This window comes from Rhinolophus sinicus, chromosome 9 (genome assembly GCF_057876585.1).
Source record: "Rhinolophus sinicus isolate RSI-liver-muscle chromosome 9, RSI-T2T, whole genome shotgun sequence".
Taxonomy (NCBI): domain Eukaryota; kingdom Metazoa; phylum Chordata; class Mammalia; order Chiroptera; family Rhinolophidae; genus Rhinolophus; species Rhinolophus sinicus.
In genome coordinates, this window is record NC_142509.1 from 18,571,783 (window position 1) to 18,591,534 (window position 19,752).

General features: G+C 60.4%; 1 protein-coding gene across 5 annotated transcripts in view; it reads left to right on the forward strand.

Moving 5' to 3' along the window:
* Nucleotides 1-18,784, forward strand: part of CABIN1 (calcineurin binding protein 1) — a 146,181-nt gene extending 127,397 nt beyond the window's left edge. For 3 of the 5 annotated variants that reach the window (XM_074321575.2, XM_019710328.3, XM_074321576.2), the window contains exons 30-37: nt 4,341-4,504; nt 5,345-5,441; nt 6,297-6,980; nt 8,133-8,207; nt 11,216-11,498; nt 16,687-16,851; nt 17,961-18,187; nt 18,305-18,784. In XM_074321575.2, the coding sequence (XP_074177676.2) occupies nt 4,341-4,504; nt 5,345-5,441; nt 6,297-6,980; nt 8,133-8,207; nt 11,216-11,498; nt 16,687-16,851; nt 17,961-18,187; nt 18,305-18,448 (1,839 nt within the window). In that variant the 3' untranslated portion in view covers nt 18,449-18,784. Of the gene's footprint in view, nt 1-4,340; nt 4,505-5,344; nt 5,442-6,296; nt 6,981-8,132; nt 8,208-11,215; nt 11,499-12,456; nt 12,716-16,686; nt 16,852-17,960; nt 18,188-18,304 lie in introns of those variants that run through there. The other 2 variants (XM_074321577.2, XM_074321578.2) reach the window with 2 other exon arrangements.
* The last annotated feature ends 968 nt before the right edge of the window (nt 18,785-19,752 follow it).

Sequence of the window (19,752 nt, forward strand, 5' to 3'; positions counted from 1 at the left end):
GGAAAGGAAATGGATTGATAGGGAGGGACCCAAACCAGGTCCCGAAATATGTGATACAAGCTAGACCTGACCTCACTGGGTGCGACCTGACCCTGCCCCTCCTCAGGGATTGGCTGAGAGCATCTCAGGAGTCTAGCTCCTGGGCATAGGGACCCTGTGCCTACCCCCAGAGTGCTGACCAAAGATGTGCCTGGCCCGTGGAGAAACTGTTTAGCCAGGCACTTGGTCAGTGGCCGTGGTGGCAGATGGCCCACCAGCCCCAGACACGAGGGAGTCCACATGCAGTCTGGGCTCCGCTGCATTCCAACAGTGTGACCAGCGGCAGGCCACCACCGTCACTGGCCTCAGGTTCCCACCTACACTGTGAGCAGGTTCAACCAGCTAAGTGTGCTTGGAAATGTGTGTGATTGAATAATTCTGATGCCACCGAATCTCTTAGCGGGCAGCGTCCTGGGAATCAGGAAGGGGGGCAGGAAGGAGGGCAGGGGCAGGAGGGCAATCCCAGAGGATGAGACAGGCAGGCACGTAGTGCCGTAGTGTGACAGGGAGCAGGTGGCAGGCAGACCCGCTTCAGTGTGCATCCAGAAAGCGTCATAACTGAGGCATTGCCTGACTTCAACGAGCAGATGGCAGCCCCCGCCTCCATCTGATTCCTGGTAGGGTTGGCAGTGTCAGGCTGCCCCACACAGTTCTGGGTTAGCCCAGCCCACTTCAGGGCTGGCATGGTGGGCCCTCCAGCATGCTCATTGGCTCAGTTTGGCACACACACACACACACACACACACACACACCCAAAGGGGGGAAAAACAGGTAAATGCTGTGTGTCTTTGTTTCCAGAACTTGGGAACAAGAGCAGGTACTTGGGATCCCTCTCCACAGGGGCCCTACCCATGCCCCCCACCATCTGCTAAGGCCACTGTGCCTGCCTGCAGAGCGCCAAATGTGTTTTATCCCTGGCAGTGCCTTCTTGGCCCCCTTCCTCAGGGGAGAGAGTAAAGCTGGCCCTTGTTTGACCAGGAGCCTGGCCCGTTGCACCCCTGCGCAGCCGAGGCCCTGCCAGCCGCAGTGACCACGGTGCTCACTGCGGGGGTGTTGGTGACTTGCCGTTACTGGCTTTTCAGTAAGGAGGCATGCCGCCACCTGCTCCACCACCCACCCTCAGTGTAGGGCTTGTGTGCACACCCAGAGCTCTGAAGAACATTCGTTTCTCTGTGAGCAGAATTGTCTCCGACCTACCTTGGAAATCCCCGAGGTGAGGGGCGGGCATTGAGATGGGGGATCTCGCCTTCCCCAGGAGAAAGACCTTCTTAAGCCGGGCACCTCGCCTGCTCCGCCAGGTTTGTGTCAGGGCCCTGGGGCCCTGGAACTGAAGCTCCCATCTAAGACACATTCACAGCCACAGACCCACCCCCTGACTGGCGGAGGGGTTGGCTTGAGTGGTCCTGGCAGAATCTTAGAAGGGCAACAAGGCCGGAGGGGTTCAGAGAGGGAATGACGTCACAGCTGGGCCTGCAAGGATGCAGGAAAGCTGGCCGGGCAGAGGTACGAGGGCAGCCGCAAAGGCGAGAAGCATGATATCCGCGGCTGTGCGAGGGGGTGCTGAGGGCCCGGAGCTGAGGCAGGAGAGGTGTGAGGGCTGCTGAGGTGGGTGAAGAGAGGCGTTGTCTGAGGTTGCAAGGAGGGAGCCATGAAGCCACGTTATTCTTTTCCAAGCTTGCCCTGGCCCAGGCTGGGTGGATGGATTCGGGAGACGAGAGGGGAAGGAAGAGGCAAGATGAGGCGCGGCCTGGGGCAGGGATGATAGGGGAGTGAGGTGCAGGCTTGGGTGCCGGGAGGGGCCGGAGCCTGCGGACAACTCTGGAGTCCCAGCACAGTGTGAAAAAGAAACCTTTCCTCGTAATTAACCAAAGATGAAACTGGCCACGTCTAGAGGTGGTAAGCGTTCCAGATGGGCAGCCCAAGGTGGGCAACCACCTTAAAGGTATGGGGAACAGGCATTGGGCCCAGGGGATTCCCAAGGCATTGGTACCATACCTGAGGCCCCCATGACACCTGCCTATGCCCACCCCTCAGCCAGGCTGACCCCAACTGACTGGCAGGCTGGTTTTCAGGCCTCCTCCCCTCCCCCAGCCTGTGCCCTGGCTCCACTGGCATGGGCGGCAGGGTTGACATAGGAGGAACAGGGCCACTTCCCAGGGGAGGGCCCAGAAAATTCAGCACCCGTCTCCTCACACACCTACCCCTAAACGATTTTGAAGGACAAATATGATCCTTTGTCCATCCTCCCTAATAGCTCCCCCAAGAAGGGCAGGGACCCTCCACCCCAGCAGCTCATAAGGACAGCTGGGAGAGACCTGACCCCGCGTCAGGGCACCAGAAAAAGTGATCTCCACCTGTCCTTTGTCTTCAGAGGCTCTGAAGGGAGGGGTGGGGAGGAATTCAGTGAATTCCAGGGTCATGTGGACCCCGTGGTTGATGGGTTAGAGCAGAGTGCACCCGTCTGTGTCCGAGGAGGAGTGAGATCCAGGAGCGGTGGGGTCACACCGGGATCCCTGACGGCTGTGGCCCTGGGCCAGCTCTGGCACACGCCTGTGGTGTCTCGACGTGTCTGGGCAAAGCTTCCAGCTTATCCCCCACTTAAGGTGCAGAGAGGAACCCAGCGGCCAGTGGTGCAGGCTTCCTGCTGAGCTCATTCTCCTTGTCTTTGGTGGGTGGCGACAGACCAACCCTGGGGCTGCCTCTTGTGCTGTGTGACCCTGAAGAACTTTCCCTGAGCTCTCCCTCCCCGGCACCACTGTGCGAGGCTGTGGTGAGGACCACGGTGAGGTCCGCAGGGCCTCAGAAGGTCCCATCCCTTACTGCTGGGTGTGGTGGGTGTCAGAAATGGCACTTTTCCGAACACTGCTGTCAAACCTAGGGGTGGGGTGCCAGGGCCACCCTGGCGGGGACAGCTGCTTAAAGCCATCTCTCATCCTCTCAAGTGGCATCTTTCCCTGAGCTGCTGCAGAAAGCCCTGTCTGCTGAGTAGGAAGAAGCAGCACTGGTGTTAGTGCCCTGAGCTAGGCTGGCCTCAGCCCCCTTGTTTTGAACAGATTGGGGCGGGGGGCGGGGGTGCAGCTGGTGCCTTGTCTGGAACTACCAGGGATGCAGAGTGGCTGCCAGCTCCACCAGCCCCCCAGTCTTCCATGTCCAGTGTGACCCACTGTGCAGGCTGCGGGGACTCAGCTAAGGGTTTAAAATCCTCTTGCCGGAAAGGCTCAGGTTGAGAGATGCCCTTGCTTTCCTCCCAAGACTGCTGGCAGGGTGGGTGTTGTGAACTGAGCATCAGGATTACTGGATCCACCCCTACAGGAAGCAAGCATCCAGGGAACAAGGCGGGGGGGTGGGGGTGGGGGGGGTGGGGTACCGCCGCCCAGACACCCTGCTGTGGGCCCCATACAGACCAGGAGGAAGGGGTGGGGAGGAGTTGCTCACAGTGTGGTCCGTTCTGGGCAGGGGTTTCTCTAGGCTGTTGGTCACAGGAATCTACCTGGGCACCTGCCAGCTCCGTCCAGGCCCCGAGGCCCTGCCCCAGAGACAGGACGCCTCATGTCCAGGCACCACAACCTTCAGTCTGCTCAGAAGGCGTGCGCTCCTGTTCACTTGCATTCACTCCCTGGGTCATCTTCCCTTCACACTTTGACCAGATCTGAGTGGGTGTCAGACGCCGTGCTGGTTGTGGGGACACTGCAGGGAACCAGACCAAAGGGCAGGGTGCCAGGTGCAGCAGTGGGTTAAGATTGGCGGAGGGAGGTGGGGAGGCTCCAAACTTTGGACAAAGGCAGGTTGGTAGGAACTGGGCATCCTAGAAGCCGCTGGTCATTTTTGGCCAAAACCTAGATTTTCTAGACACTGCTGGAGGGAGTGCATGTGTTGGGGTGAGGTACCACACCTGAGCCTATCTCGCCAGCAACAGCTGCCAAAAGTTCACGGAGGCCACCATTTGACCCTGAGTTCACCTCTAGGAGTTGTCCCATTGCTGAATCCACATCTGTGCAAACCTTAGGCACTGGGCTTCTCCCAGTGGTTGCATTTGATCAGGCGCCATCTGCTTGCTTCCTGTAGGGGGTGGATCCAGTAAACGTGTGGCATGCAGTTTCAAAAGAGGATGGTGCACAGTAGCGCATTTATCTTTTCTTGCCATTTATGGTGGGAAGCAGTGGGAGTGGCCACCCTCCCATCCTCCTTGGGACATTGATATGGGTCCAGGTCGCCCTTGATTGACCAGAGTCCCCTCTGAGCTCCATGGCAGCTCCGGTTGCAGCAGCCTTCCTCACACGCCCACCCTGGGCATCCCACAGGGCATCTGGCGGATCCCTGTGGACGAGATCGACCGGCCAGGCAGCTTCGCCTGGCACATGAACCGCTCCATCGTGCTGCTGCTCAAGGTGCTGGCCCAGCTCCGGGACCACAGCACCCTGCTGAAGGTGTCCTCCATGCTGCAGCGGACCCCGGACCAGGGCAAGTGAGTGCAGCACACGCGCTGGCAGGAGCCCCTTGGCCCTGTCCACCAGGGTGTCTCTACATTGGTCGGGGAACCCAGACCAGCCCTTCTCCTCAGGGGCCTCTCTGATCCAGAGTCTAGAAACCAAACAGCACCACCCCTGCCCTGGACACCTAGGGCGAACACAGGCTCTGGACCCACTGGATTTGATTTCCTCATTGAGACTAGACAACGCAGTCTTTCCTCTCCTGCTTCTCCCCAACTTGGGGCTCTCACGTCCTGGGGAAACAGGTGTCCAGATGATAGCTGGGGTACCCCAGGTGAAAGCCAGTAATAACAGGAAGGCCTGGGCCTCAAAGGTAACCAGGGATCTCTCTGCCAGGAGGGGTGGGGCAGAAAGAACTGAGGGACATCCCCTACAGCTGTCACTTGCAGGGTGCGTGGGGGAATCCCAGCAGAGATGCAGCTCAGATAAGGTCTAGCCCAACCGTGAATCCTCACGCTGCCAGCTGGACCGGCAGCTGTCCTCCCTCCATGCCTGCAGTGCTTCCCCTCCCCGCTGCCTCATTCACCTGCCCCAGGCCAGGAGCTGGGGAGAGGCCTTTAGCTGGGGCCTGGGGAACACCGGAGACAGGCTTGTGGGAGAGAAGCCAGAGGCGCCCGGCTCTCACTGAGCCTGGCCCTGCCCACCCTATGTCTGGGGGAGGCTTCTGGGGAGCAGATCCCAAGCCAATGGGAAGGGGGGACACTGAGGGATCAGGAGGTGTTCTCGGGACAAGGAGGGGCTCGGACCACCCTCCAGCAGTGCTGTGTGGCCCTGACGCTCTGCTGTCCTCTCTGGCCATCCCTGTGTGCCTGCAGGAAGTATCTGCGAGATGCTGATCGCCAGGTCCTGGCACAGCGGGCCTTCATCCTCACTGTGAAGGTGCTGGAGGACACACTGAGCGAGCTCGCGGAGGTACGCTGCCCGCAGCCCCCTCCTCTCCTGGGGGGGCCCCAGTCCCGCCACTCACACACCGGTGCCCTTAGGCAGGTCGCCTGGTCCCCACCTGCCTCCCCAGTGGGGAAGGTCAACTGCAGTAATGAGCGCACAGACACTGAACAAGGTGCTGACGCACTCGGCAAACTTGTGGTCAGTGAGGATGGTAATACATTCCCCAGGTGCTCCCACCCAGGGCTACCTGTCGCAGCCAGGTAAGCTCGGGTAACAGCAGCTGTAATGAAGCTGGCCATCCCCTCGCCCTCACCCAGCTGGCTTCCCACAGGCTAAATGAGGCCCTTCTCACCCTCCAAGGCAGGCGCAGTCCTTGCTCCATTTCACAGATGAACACCCTGAGGCCCAGAAGGTTAGGTCTTCGGCTTAGCAGGTGGGGCCTTTGGGACCTGAGCCAGAGCAGTCTGCCTGCAGTGCCCCCTGTGACCGTCACCCTGGCCTCTGTGCACTGGGGGCACGTGAGAGCCCAGGATAGGAGGCCTCAGCTCTGCAGCAAGCCGGGCAGGTCACCTTCCCGTCAGTTGCCCAGCCAGGGCTGCCCTGAGGCTCACTTTGAAAGGAAGGCCGTCCTGGCCCTGCCAGGCCTCTTTTTCTGCAGCAGTGCCACCTCCAGAGCCCCGTCGGTCCCTCTCAAGGCCGGAGGTACAGAGCAGGGAGGGCCTTCCTCAGGCAGGACTCCTGGCCCGCAAGCAGATGGGCAGAGCCAGAGTGGCCTTGGATGGGAGAGGCCTGGGAGGGTCTGTCACATCTGGTGCCCAGGGGTGCTTTTTTTTGTGGAGACACCAGACATGGAGTCTTTTACCTTCGTTTTTCTTGTAGGGGTCAGAACACCGAGGGCCCAAGGCCTGTGGCCTTCCTGGAGCCAGGATGACTACCGACGTCTCCCACAAGGCCAGCCCTGAGGATGGCCAGGAGGGCCTCCCCCACCCAAAGAAGCCCCCTCTGGCTGATGGCTCAGGGCCAGGGGCCGAGCCAGGGGGCAAAGCGTGTCCCCTCAACCACCGTCCTGTGGTCATGGATGCAGGAGACAGTGCAGACCAGGCTGGGGAGCGAAAGGGCAAGGAGAGCCCCCGGGCGGGGCCCACCGAGCCCATGGACACCGGTGAGGCTGCTGCCCGCCGCTCGGACTCAGAGCGGGTGCCGCCCCTGCCGCCAGGCCGCCCTCCTCGGGACCGGGCTCCTGAGAGCCGGCCCACCGAGCTGTCCCTGGAGGAGCTGAGCATCAGCGCCCGGCAGCAGCCCAGCCCGCTCACAGCGGCCCAGCCAGCCCTTGCCACCGCCACTACTGTAGCTACCACCACCACCACGGCCAGGGCCGGCGGCCACCCCGAGGAGCCACCCCCACGGCCCAGCCGCAAGAGGAAACTCCTGGAGGACACGGAGTCGGGCAAGACGCTCCTGCTGGACGCCTACCGCGTGTGGCAGCAGGGCCAGAAGGGCATGGCCTATGACCTGGGCCGCATCGAGAGGATCATGTCTGAGACCTACATGCTCATCAAGCAGGTTGGTGGTCACAGGGCGGGTCTGGTTCTGTTGCCATGGAGACCATGCCCAGTCTGCCCAGGTGTGCCAGGGCCTGCCCCTGGGGGTCGTTCCCACCCCACCCCTGCTGTTCACTTCCCTACATTTGAGGTTTCCTACAACATTTGTGTGATATTAGAAAAACAATAAGCACATCAAGACATCCTGTTATGTTAATGTGCTTTAAATGTGTTACAATGTTATTTGTCATTATATCTCCATAAAACTGGGTAAAACGTACCAGAAACAAAACAAAACAAAAAACAAGCTTTAGAAAGTATATTCCACCTCAAAGGAAATCCAGCACAGGGAGACAGGCCCCCTGAGCCCACCGTGGTGACGGGGCGCTGGGCACTTCCTCAGAGATCTTGTGGCTGTCAGGTGAAGGTGGCGGCAGCTCCCGGAGTGTATGAGGAGGCTCTGTTGCCCCTCTGATTTTGCCTTTCTTAAAAAAAAAACAACGCTGTAGGCACATAACTTTTGCTCTATTAAAGATGATTTCCACAGGAAGAACCCCCAGAACTGTAATAATTGGCTCAAACAGGTGATCACCCTGACATGCAGTTTCTTCCCAAACTGGCAATTTGCAGAGCCGCTTTTGAGAGTTTCTGTCTTATCGCCACCTCACCAACATCCAGTATTAACTTTTATTTGTTTTTTGTTGCTGATTAAGTAGGAAAACACAACAGCAAGCCTTGTGTTCCCCGCTGAGGGTGGGCCCTTTCCACACATTGTCCGCCCCAGCCTGGCTGCTCCTAGCACTGCAGCCCACCTCCCTCCCACCTGCCTGCTGCTCAGCCAAGGTGGCCTCCCCAGCCTTGTCTCACCCCGCTGTGCCTTGGCTCTTGGTCTCTGGGTCAAAGCAGACCTGCCCACCACGCACACCTCAGATTCTGAAAGGCCCTGCATCCTGCCAGCCTCAGCCCCTGAGGACAAAATAATACGGCCACAGGAATGAACTTGGCATGGCCAGATGGGCCCTGGGGGATGGACCTGGGAGATGGACGTGCACTGCCCAGACTTTCCAGGCAGAGTTGGTTCCTGAGGGGGTCAGTAGTGGGAGGGCTCCTCATAGGAGCTGGCCTGCGAGCTGCAGCAGCTGGGCACTCTGACCTCAGGCGTTTCCTTGCTCAGGTGGATGAGGAGACCGCGCTGGAGCAGGCTGTGAAGTTCTGTCAGGTGCACCTCGGGGCCGCCGCCCAGAGACAGGTAAGCCTGTCCCAGCCCGTGTTAACCTTGTTGCTTGTTGTGCAGGGCCTGCCCCACACCGAGGCCCCAGGCTGCAGGCAAAGAAGTGGGTACACCCCAGGAAGGGACTGTTCCTGTGGTCAGTGGGTCAGTGGGGCTCAGGGGAGATGGGCAAGGGGTAGCTGAGCCTTGGGCCCACAGGGAGCCCCTGACCACCAGCCCAGGTAGGGTGCCTTTGTACAGTTGGGTGGGGCCTTGGCAGGCCTAGACCCCAGCTCTGACTGTGTGACCTGAGGGGTCCCCTCACCTCAGCTAGCTTTTCTGTAAATGGGAAGATGACCTCACCTGGAAAGGTTGCTCCATGTGGAACAGAGACAGAGGAAGTAATGTTGAACCCAGTATACTCAAGCAGATTAGGAGCAGAGTAGGTGGGGGTCCAGGTGTTTATTCAGCGAGGGAGGGAGCAGGATGGCAATGTGGTCTCATTGTGTTTTTGGAAAGAACCCTGGCTGTTGGGTGGTGTGAATGGGCTCATGCAGGGGCTGGGTGGGTCCAAGAGACATGAGAAGGTGGGCTGTAAGGCTTGGTGACAGGAAGGAGGGGTAAGGCCCTTCTGGGCCCTGGCAGGCAGATCTTTACCTGGGATGGCGCCATCTGGGGTTGACACTGCGTTTGCGTTGTCTGAGACTCTCCCGAGGCAGAGGCTGAACAGGAGGAAGGTCAGGGGTCCACACCCAGAGGAACGATCCAGGCTGGAGCCCTGGGTGTCTGTGTCCCCGAAGCCATTGATGTGGAGCCAGGAGGGGGCATAGGCAGGACCAAGCTCCGAGGCCAAGCTGCTGGGGAGAATCCAGACAGGATTGAGTGGTGTCCAGGAAGGCGAGCATGCCCAGGGGCTGGCCGGCTGTCCAGCACACTGGGCCAGTGAGGATGGGGCCCAGTAGATTTGGGGCTCAGAGACCAGGGCTGTTTTTGCGAAGTGAATGGGCTGGGATGGGACTAGAGCTGAAGGAGAAGGGTCTCCCTGAAAGAGGCCCAGCTCAAGGAAAGGCCCTTTGGGCAAGATCTAGCCAGCAGAGAAAGGGGCCAACTCTCTCAGACAGGGTTGGGGGGATCACAGCGCCCCTGTTCAACATTGCTGAGGGAGCATCTTTTTGCACCACACATGGGTGTTTTGCAGGAGTTACCCCCAGGCCAGGGTCACTGAGTTAAAGGGTAGGTACTTGCCATTTGAATAGGTGCAGCCTCTTGTCCCCAGGGGCTCGTCTGCCCCTGACCCAGTTGCATGAGTATGCGGGCCTTTTCTTCCCACCCCACTCCCGCGGGGGCCCTCCCTTAGTGTTTCCCACTGGAGAAGTGTGTCATGAGGGTGTCCTGAAGCAGGAACTAAGGGCAGTTGACATCCCTGTGCAGCCTAGGGGCTTCCTCTCAGTGGATATGGCTTTGGGCCACCACCCCTGCCTGGGCTCTAGGTCTGGGCAAGCCCAGGGATTCAGCCTTGAGCAAGCAGGCTGTGGGCCACACAGGTGGGGCAGTCTCCCAGCTGAGGGCCAGACTCCCTGGACAGCCACGCCCTGCCAGCCGGCCGTGCCCACCACTCTGTTATGCCCAAGTAGCCAGAGGGCTCCCATTTCTTAGATGGGGAGATTGAGACCCAAAGGAGACCAGCACCCAGCTGGGTCCTGGCCTGTCAGGAGCCCAGGAAGGGACCTTGGGAAAGGCAACAGCTGCTGCTCTTGATCTGCTCAGGGACCGTCACAATTGTCCTGTGCCCACCTCTGGCCAGGACTGGGAAAGAGGTTGCCATGGCTTTCAGAGCCCGCTGCTCCCACCCCTCAGGGAGTGTCCATTTTGCTGGAGGCATGTCTCCGTTGCCATGGCAGCCCAGCGCACGCCTGGAGGGCCTCTGGACATAAATAGAGGCTCAGTGCCATCGCCTGCAGCTGAGGCCCGTGAGGACAGGGACACAGCACTCACCTTCCCCCTGGTGTATCTACCCGTGAGAGACAGGTCTGTTCTGCCCACCCTCCCACTGGAAGCCTAGGCTCTTCTCAGATTCTCACCTCACAGCAGAGTCTCAGGGCAGTTGCACCATGTGGGGCTGAAGATGGGGCATCTCAAGCAGAACAAACGTCAGAAGAGGCAGGGTCCTCAGGGACCCCGACTACCAAAGTGCCCTGAGCAGGAGTGAGACTCCCACATCCACAGCCTCGGGGGAGGGGTCCCACCAGCTCAATATAGTGGGTGCGGGGTTGGTAGTCCGCTCACATGTTGGCACCCAGCCCCTAAGTTCTGCTATGGGCTGTGCAGGCACCCTCCCCCACCTTGCATCATGGCATCGGGGAGCTGCACTGTCACACCCATCCCAGGACGGTGGCTTTGAGTGCAGAGTAGAAAGGGCCTAGTGGCAGAGGGAAGGAACTGTGTATACCAACACGAGGAGGCCCCAAAGGCGTAGAAAACTGAAGGACTGTGGTGGGGGATGCTGCTGGGGCTGCCAAGGCCAGGCTGCAGGCAGAGAGCCTGCTTTGCCGGGCTGGGGTCAGCTTTGGGGCTACAGTCTTGAGCCCAGGGAGCTGACTCTGGCCGTATCACTCTAGCTCCCTCAACCCTCCCACTAGTGGCCCTTGGGAGGTCGCCCTTGAAGACTGACCTTCGTTACTGCAGCCCCTACATTGGGCACTATGACCCCCTGCCCTGAGTTGTGACCAACACACTCCTCCCAGGCTGGCACCCAGGATGGGAGGGTGAAACCGGCTGGAGGTTCTGGCCAGCCTGAGGCCTCTGCTGCGTGGCCAGCAGCACGGCCTGGACATCCTCCCAGAGGAGAATTCTGGACCCCAGCAGTGTCCTAGCATGAGCAGTGTCTTCAGGGTTGCCTGTGCACCTCTCTGGCAGCAGTGGGGGCCCAGAGCATGGCGCCGTGAGTGAGGGCTGTTGGTGGCCCCCAGCCTAGACAGCTATCCCGTGGGACAGTGTGGGCTCAGGGCTGCCCAGCCAGTCTTTCTCATCTCCCTTTGTCCTCACAGGCCGCAGGGGACACACCCACCACCCCAAAGCACCCCAAGGACAGCCGAGAGAACTTCTTCCCTGCAGCTGTGGCCCCTACAGCCCCTGAGCCTGTGCCAGCAGACACTCTCCAGCGGCCCAGTGACGCCCACACCAAGCCTCGCCCTGCACCAGCTGCCACCACAGCTCTCATCACCTGCCCTCCCTCGGCGTCAGTCTCCACCTCAGACCCAGCCAAGGACCCTGGGCTCCCCCAGCCACACGGGCCTGAGGCCACCCCTAGCATGGCCTCTCTGGGCCCAGGTGAGTCCTATCCTGTGCCTCTGGGGGGTGAGGCCTGGCTGGGCCCGAGCTGGGCCGACGCTCCTGCCAGCCGCTGGCAGCAAGTCCTGTGCCTCACCTGGAGAATGAGGGGGTGGGGAGGCAGGGCACCCCCATCCTGCTGATCCCTGAGGAGCACATCCCAGGAGCTGGGGGTGGGGGCGGGGCAGGGCCTGCTGGCCTACTCATCAGCCACTTGCCCCGGTGGCCACATCTTACACCCACCACTTTCTTAAGTTAACCGTCTGGTGCCTCCGTCCCCCAATCAGTAAAAGGGGGTTGGTGACAATGCCCCCCCTCACACAGGTGCGGTGAGGAGGGAGGGAGGGAGCACCAACATTGATGGCATTGGCCTTTGTTTGCTCCTCCCACAAAGTCTTAGGATAAAGAGATGAAATAGAAGGAGATGGTGGGGGAGCAGGAAAGGTCTGACCCTGAATACACAGGTGACCCCACAGGCCTATGAGTGGGCTCAGGGCGCCTGCTGATTGAGGGGCAGACCTGGTCGGATGCCCACACCCCAGTGGACAGGACAGGTGGCAGCCAGCCAGGACAGGGGCAGGGTGGATTAGTGGGCTTATGCAGGAAAAGGGACAAGGCAAGGCAGGTCCATTAGCAGGAGGGAGGGAGTCCTTGTTCCTTCTAAACCCAGGATGCAGCTAGGAATGGCAGCTAAGGGCAGGGGCAGCTGGCAGACCAGGGTGGGGCGCAGACAGACCTGAAGCTTTCTAAGGAGGGGTCACTGAGGCAGTGCCTCAAAGGCCAGTGGGCAAGAGGGAAGTGGGCAAGGCGTCCTGAGCGGCCTTCCCCCTGCCTCTCCCCCTGCGGCGTGGACCTGACCTGCACCCTTGCTGAGGCCTTGTGCTGGCCCCCAGCCAGGCACCCCTCTGCCCACACACCCAGGTTGTCCCTAAAGGCTGACCTGTCCTCCCAATTGCAGTCCCATGTCGAGGGCCACATCTGGGACTGCTGCTCTCAGCCCTGCAACCTGGGCTGTGTCATTTCCTGAAGAATGGGACAGCCACCCTGGCAGGAGTGCCCGGCAGGAGCCAGACCTGAAAGCTCCGGCCAGCCATGACCTAGGAGCACTGCCCGTATGGAGGCAGAGGCTGGCATCCTCCCTCTCTTCGCTCTTTCCTACGTCTCAAGCATCACATACTGATGTTTTCACCTGATGCCATCTCCAGTTTGCTTTGAGGATCGTGGAAGTGTAAGGACCCGCTATCCAATCAATTACAATTGTGCTAGCTGTGGCCCTGTGAAACGAAGCGTCACTTCCCCTTGGGTCAGCTCCTGTAGCCATTTGTTCTGAGAGGAGCCTCTGAAGTCTACAGGACAAAGAGGAGTGGAAGAGCTGTAAGTGGTGGTTCCACCACCAGGTGACCTTGGCTGTCCCTGTTCCTCCCTGTTTCACTCGCTGTAGCTCAGTTTCCAGCACACAGTGTATAAGATGGAGGTGATAGCATTACAGGATTCAGAATAGTGCTTGGCAGATGGTGCGCATAGCCGCGTTGTAGGTTGTGGTGGTGGTAGTGGTTTCAAAGGACAGCAGTGGTGTCTGCTGCCCGGGGAAGTGAGTCACTTTCACAAAGGCCCAGCTCCTGTTCTTCCATTGTTTCTCCACCTCTGTCTTGCCCTCCCCTGACTCTTGCCCCTGTGATCCTATAGGCTCTAAGGATCAGGAATTTGGAGGGGTCAAGCTGTCAGCTGATCATCTGAGTTCACTTAAATTGTGAGCAGGCTTCTGGTCTTCGCTGGCTATTGGCTGGAGGCCTCAGTTCCTCCACTGTGGGCCTGTCCATAAGCTCATGTGTCCCTGAGTCATGGCTGCTGGCTTCCCCCAGGACCCGGGATCCGAGAGAGACAGACAGAGATACAGACAGAGCTCGAAGGAAGCATCCGTGTCCTTTATAACCTAATGTCGGAAGTGACTGACCATCCCTGGTGTTGGCTACACGCAGTGTGACACAAGGTGGGGGGATTCCTTGGGTCCTGGACACCAGTGTCATCAGGGCCAGTCTTGAGCCTGCCTAGTAGCTGCCTCTTCTCTCCTGCTCACCCAGTCCCGTCCCCAAGCAAGCCCAAAACTGTATTTTGCACTTTTTTCCTCTGTTAGATCTGTGAACGAGTGTGTGTTTCCTGGTGTATATATTCTTCAGCCTAGAGAGTTGATCCTTTTCTATTTTCTTCCCCAAAACTAAATTAAATGTCCTTTCGCTAGATGGAACTCTTGCATGACATTGGACGTGGCGGACGGCCTGAGAATATGTGCTGCCCGGGCCTGGCAGTGGGGCAGCTTGGGATGGGCCAGGCACTCACATGCCCGCCCCCGGCCTCCCCACCAGCACCACCCCCACCCCACCCCACCCCACACATCTGCACCTGCCTTGTGGTGTGACCTGCCGGTCTTTTAAGGCTGCCACAGGTAGATGGCATTTGGCTGGCCATATTGGGGTTCCTGGAGCTTTCTGGGGTGGTGTCACTGCCAGGCTGCTTCAGGCATGTCTCCCTAGAGCCCATCTCCCACAGCCTCCAGAATAGGGAAGGCACCCGGAAGGAGCCACCTAGCAGGGTCCTGGATCCCCAGATGTGATGGGCTGGCCTGGTAGTGTGGCCGCATCTGCCACTCCTGGTGACCAACAGGCAGCCCAGAATCAGGTATAGGTTCGGGTGGACAGGGAGGGTGGGGCCTGGAGCTACAGCTGGGGGACAGCAACACAGGTTGTGAGCCACCCGGGAGAGCAGGCTTAAGGACATTCTCCCAGGACACAGGCCCCACAGTGTGAGTGCGGAGGGCAGCTGCAGGGGAGACCTTGACAGCCACTAGCTCCAGGGTGGGGGGTGTCCCTCACACAGGCCTTCCACCTCCAGCCAGAGGGAAGGCGTCTGGCAGTGTCCGTTCTCGACTTCTTGCCTGCCAGGGCCTGAGACAGGCGCGCGTGCTCTCAAGTTCCCTGGTCACTAGGGAAGGCATCACCCACCCACCCAGGCCACGCTGACGAGGGCCGTGGGCCACACGTACAGAGGCGTCCCCTGGGGGAGCTCAGGTTTGCTCATGGGCCTCTGGGGAGGCTCCTGATTATGTGTCTCCCTGGCTCTGCTTGTTGCTGCCCCCACCTCTGTGCCAAGGGCATGAACTCGCTTACCTGTTTGTTGGGTGTCTGTCCACCACAGGGCAGGACCTGTGTTCCTGCTGACTCTCCAGCTGCTAGAACAGTGCCCGGGCCCACGAGTGAGTGAGGGTCCTTCTCACTGAGGCAGTTAAGGGTTGGGACAGTGGAACAGGGAGGAAGAGTAGAGAGGGCGCTGCAGCCCTCGGGACCAGCCTGGGTGAGGGCTTGAGCAGGGTCCCAGCCACACATGCAGGATGCCGCCCACCAAGTGGGCTTCAGGGGCTGCAGTGTTGGCCTCATAGCAATCAGGAAGCCAGAGAGAGTCTGAGCCAGGGCTGGGGGTCTCCTAGGACACGGGCCTTGGGGCCCCAGCACCCAGGCTGTGAATCTGCCCAGGAGGGCAAGGAGAGTGGCCTGGATGCTCAGGATTCCAGCCTAGTCACCTGCTTCCCACAGACAGAAACCTGGGGGGGGGGGAGGGGGGATTCAGGGGAGCCCCAGACAGCCCTTCTCTGAAGGCCGAGGCCCCAGGCAGGTCCCCTCCTCCTCAGGCCCACCTGTAGTCCTCACAGTGGCCTCGGGGAGGGGGAGGGTTGCCTGGCCTGGGGAGCCCTGTCCCAAGTGTCCCTCTTCCTGGCCACCCACCAAGAAGGAAGGGCCTAGGAAAGGTGGACAGTCCCCTGGGGTGGGAGGGAGTCAGCCTGATACCTGTCCCCACTGAGGGCAGCCTCCACCAGCCACAGGACCTGTCCAGGTATATCAGGCCCCACTTCATCGCATCCTGTCCTGTAGATTCCTGCCCCCCCCCCCACGCCATCCCACCTGAGCAGCCCCTCCAGGCCAGTCAGCCAGGCCCTGCGGAGAGCAGTTGCATAAGGAGAGTTGGATCCAGGCAGGCAGGCATTGCTACCTACGGAGGGCCTGGACCAGCCACCCAGCAGGCCTGCCTTGTGGGTGCGTTCCTGGCCACAGTGGCTTGAGTCCTACACAGTGACACAGGATTTCGGCTGCTCCTTCTGCTCCTTGGGTCTAGGAGGGCAGCAGGAGGAGCCTTCCAGGGTGCTCAGCCCTGCCTACCGTTGTGTATGCGGCTGGACCCACTGTGTGTGGAGACAGAGTCTGTGACCGTGATTGCCAGGCAGTGAGGCCTGAGGAAGGGAGGGCGTGCTCGTGGCTCAGGCAGCCAGGGAAGGGGAAGGCGCTGTCCTGGAGGACCTGGAAGCTAACAGGCAGGAAGCCGCGGCCTGTCTGTGTCCCAGTCCCAGGAGCTGTCATTCCTGCCTGTCCAAGAAGAGGGGAGTGCTCCTGGCAGAAAGAACTTGATGGGCAAAGTGGGGGAGTGGAAGGGGAGAGGGGCGGTGGCCCATGTGGCGGGAGATGCGGGGCCCGAATAAGAAGAAAGAGGAGAGCAGCATAAGGAACTGGGCTGTGAAGAAGCCTGGACACCGCTGGGAGCTGAGGGGAGGGTGGAGGCAGGGCCTGGGGCCTGGGAGTGAGCAGACTGCTGCTGACTAATGGCCTGGCTGGTGGCCATGGTGCAGTCTTCGTCGCTTGGGCCCATCTAGGCCTTGGCACGACTGAGGCCAATTCCCAGCGCCTGCCTTGTACCAGGGAAGATGTGGCCTGGCGGGAAGGCATGGTGCCAGCATACCACTCCATCCACTTTGGTCTTAGCTGGGTTGCTTGGTTTTGGGTCCTGTGTTTTTGATTGACTGTTTCTGATTGCCACTCCTGTAAGCTGGGGGGAGGGCGGAAGCATGCAGTCTTGGTGTCGCCCCCACTGTGTCAGGTCCACAACAGGCCAGGTGGGGAGCTGACCCTACCAATGTGCACTGGGAACAGGGGCGGTGGGGTGAGTGGTTTTCCGCCAAGTACCAGCCTGGCCCCACCCATGCAATTGTTCCAGAGGAGCCCCTTCTGGTCCATGGGTGACTCAGGAGGGGTAGACAGCCACCTCAGCTCAGGTTCCCTGCCAGGTAGCCCAGGACATGGGAGGGAGGGGCTGTGTTCCTTGGGGGGGTCAAGATATAACCCACAGCCACGCTGTGTCCCCACAGAGGGAGAAGAGCTGGCAGGAGGGGCAGAGGGCTCCAGCTACCTGCCTCAGGAGCCTCAGTGCAGTGAGCAGGTGAAGACAGCTCCTGAGGGCCTCCCAGCAGAGCCGCACTGCTGGCCAGCAGAGGCCACCCCACACACAGGCATGGAGCCTGCCTGCAGCCAGGGTAAGGCCTCGGGAGCACCCCAACAGTGGCCCCCATGGCCAACAGCCAGGGTGGGCTTCCCAGCAGAGGTGCCTCCCTCCCCTGGAAGGGTGGAAGAGGCTGGCAGGTTGGGGCCCAGAGAAGGCCCACAGGTGAGGTCCAGCTAGGGCAAGCCCTGGCTGAAGAGCCTGGTGGGCTGGGGTGCAGAGAAAGGGGTGAGAGAGGCGCCCCTGAGAGCCCCTCACTCCACTCCCAGCTCCACAGAGGGGAATAGCAAGGGCAGGCAGAGCCCAGGCCCAGGATGCTTATCGAGGGAGCTGGAGGGGTGCCCATACCCAAATGGGGCCAGGGGAGGGGAAGGCACCTGGTGCGAGGAGTCTAGGGCAGGCAGAGGGGTGGCCAGTGGGCTGGGCCAGATAGGCGTTTGTTTATTTCCAAGTTGGAACCAGTTCCCACCAGCCACCCGACCCAGGCAGGGCCTTTGGGGACTCCTCGGGGCTGGAGCCTCTTAGAGACCCCACTCAGGGCTGCAGGGCCTGGCAGCAGCCCCAGGGGCCAGGCCTGGGCTGAGGAAGCCCCGCTGCTTTTAAAGCCATGGGGCCGTGGAGGAATGTGGAGACTGGCCAGGCTCGTGCAGCTCCCCAGAGGCTGCCTGGCCAGAACCACTTCCTCCCAGCTCCAGGCACAGGAAGCCCCATGCCTGCCCTGGAGCATGAGGGGAAAGTAGACACCCTGAGGGTCTGCTAGGCTAGTCCCAGGGACGTGAGAGTTAAGGCATGCACGACGCCTGGAGGGCCTTCGAAATCCCTGGAAGTCTCGAGGGGCCTTGCCTGCATACCCAGCCCTGCTGACCAGAGTACACTCTGCTGGGAGTGGGGCGGTCTCAGTCCCTGCACCCCACAGCCTAGAGCCAGCACCCAGCAGTCAGTGTGGCAGAGAGGCGAGAGGCCTGGATTCTGCCAGCCAGCACAGGCAGAAAGGCCGAGAATGCACCCACCATCTGATGTAGTTGGAGGAAGCATTCTGGTGCCTGTCTTCCAGAGGGGAAACAGGCCCGCGTTGGGGAGGCGCAGGTGGGCCCAGGAGTCTGTGAGCAGGGTTCAGAGGTGGTGATCCCACTCACTCCACAGTTGCCAGCTCCACGGTGCCCAGCAGTGAAAGTACCCAGGCACCCGAGGGCCACCCAAGCAAGGCAGAGCCCAGCCGGGCCAAGTCTCGCCTCCTGCCCAACATGCCAAAGCTGGTCATCCCCTCAGCTGCCACCAAGTTCCCCCCTGAGATCACCGTCACGCCACCCACCCCAACCCTGCTCTCGCCCAAAGGCAGCATTTCGGAGGAGACCAAGCAGAAGCTGAAGGTGACTGAGGGTGCTGGGTGGGGGACACGGGTGGGGGGCATAGGTGGGAACGTGGGCTACAGGGGGCCTGGGGCTGGGCCAGGCCGCCCTGACCACTGCCCTGCCTGGTCTGTGCAGTCAGCCATCCTGTCTGCCCAGTCCGCTGCCAACGTGAGGAAGGAGAGCCTGTGCCAGCCGGCTCTGGAGGTCCTGGAGACATCAAGCCAGGAGTCCTCGCTGGAGAGTGACACAGATGAGGACGATGACTATATGGACATCTGAAGGGCCAGAGCCCCCAGCCCCCCCCAGCTGCCCAGCCTCCCCCCTACATGGCGTCCTCCCTGCCCGCCTACGTGGGGTCTGTCCCCACTGCGTGGGGTCCAGAGGAGGCCAAATTTAGCCAGGTGAAGATGGACGGATGGGTCACAGTTTGCACAGGCCGGCATCCTTTTCTATGAAATGGTGACTTTGTAAATGTGCCCGAGCCCCGCCCAGGGGGCCACGTCCTCAATGCCCGGATCAGCCAGGCTCTGCCTGTATCACAGTGGAGGGGTCATTTACGGTCGGGCTCACCCCACTCTCTTTTTTGGTTTCTTTTCTAATAAAGATGGAACAGTTCTCTTTGCCTCTTTGTTCACCCCCAGGACCTCCCTCAGCCGATTGCTGTCCAGCGTTTCTGGGCCCCTCCCCCCATAGATCAGGGTCCGGCCCTCAGGTATCCCAGGGAGCAGGTTAGGGTGCTCAGCTGGGAAGAGGTGAGCACAGGCTGGGGAGCCAAACAGGGCAGATCCATCTGGGTAAGACTAGAGCCAGACCTGGAAGGGGTGTCAGGAGTGTCCCCTGAAGGTAGGAGGGTGAGTCCCTCTGGAGTGGGATGAGGGGAGGCTGCAGGGGGCAGGCAGGGTCCAGAGTGTGCTGGGGAGCTGGCTTGTGCCCCAATGTGATGGGGCCTCTAGGGGGATCCTGAGGGACAGGGTCTGGGTCAGGAAGGGAGAGGGAAGAGCATTTACCTCCCAGCACTTGCCCTGACAGGACCAGCCACACAAGTTGGGCTCAGTGCAAGATACAAAGGTGGGGTGGTGCCCCTTGTTCAAAAATTAAGTTTTTTAAAGGTGACAGCAGAGCAGTAAGCCAGCCTGTGAAGCTGGTCCTGCCCCACCACCCCAAAACCCCCACCCACCCATGTATTTTGCCCATGTATTTTGAGGAAGCACAGGTTTGAAAGTCCCCAACTTGCCCTTCTCCGTACTGTCAACCCCCACTAGGGGCCTAGTCGCCACCCCCACAGCTCTTGGCTGGCTCTGCCCCCAGGGCCTCCCCTGAAAGACTGTTTAGGATGGAGATGGGGACCCTCTTTGACACTTTGTGCTCCTCATGGGCTGGACGCTGGTGCTCCCCACCCAAGAAGAAAGGCCTAAGAGATTGGTCATTGCCAGGGTCCCCAGCCCAGGCCTGGTAGAGCCACTGCAGGGACCCAGAGGCACAGCAGCCTTAAATGGATCCTCCCTGACCCTGCTGTGATTCAGGCCCTTCGCAAGGCTGCCTGGGGCCGAGGGGCACAGACAGCAGTTACGCAGCTGACACCC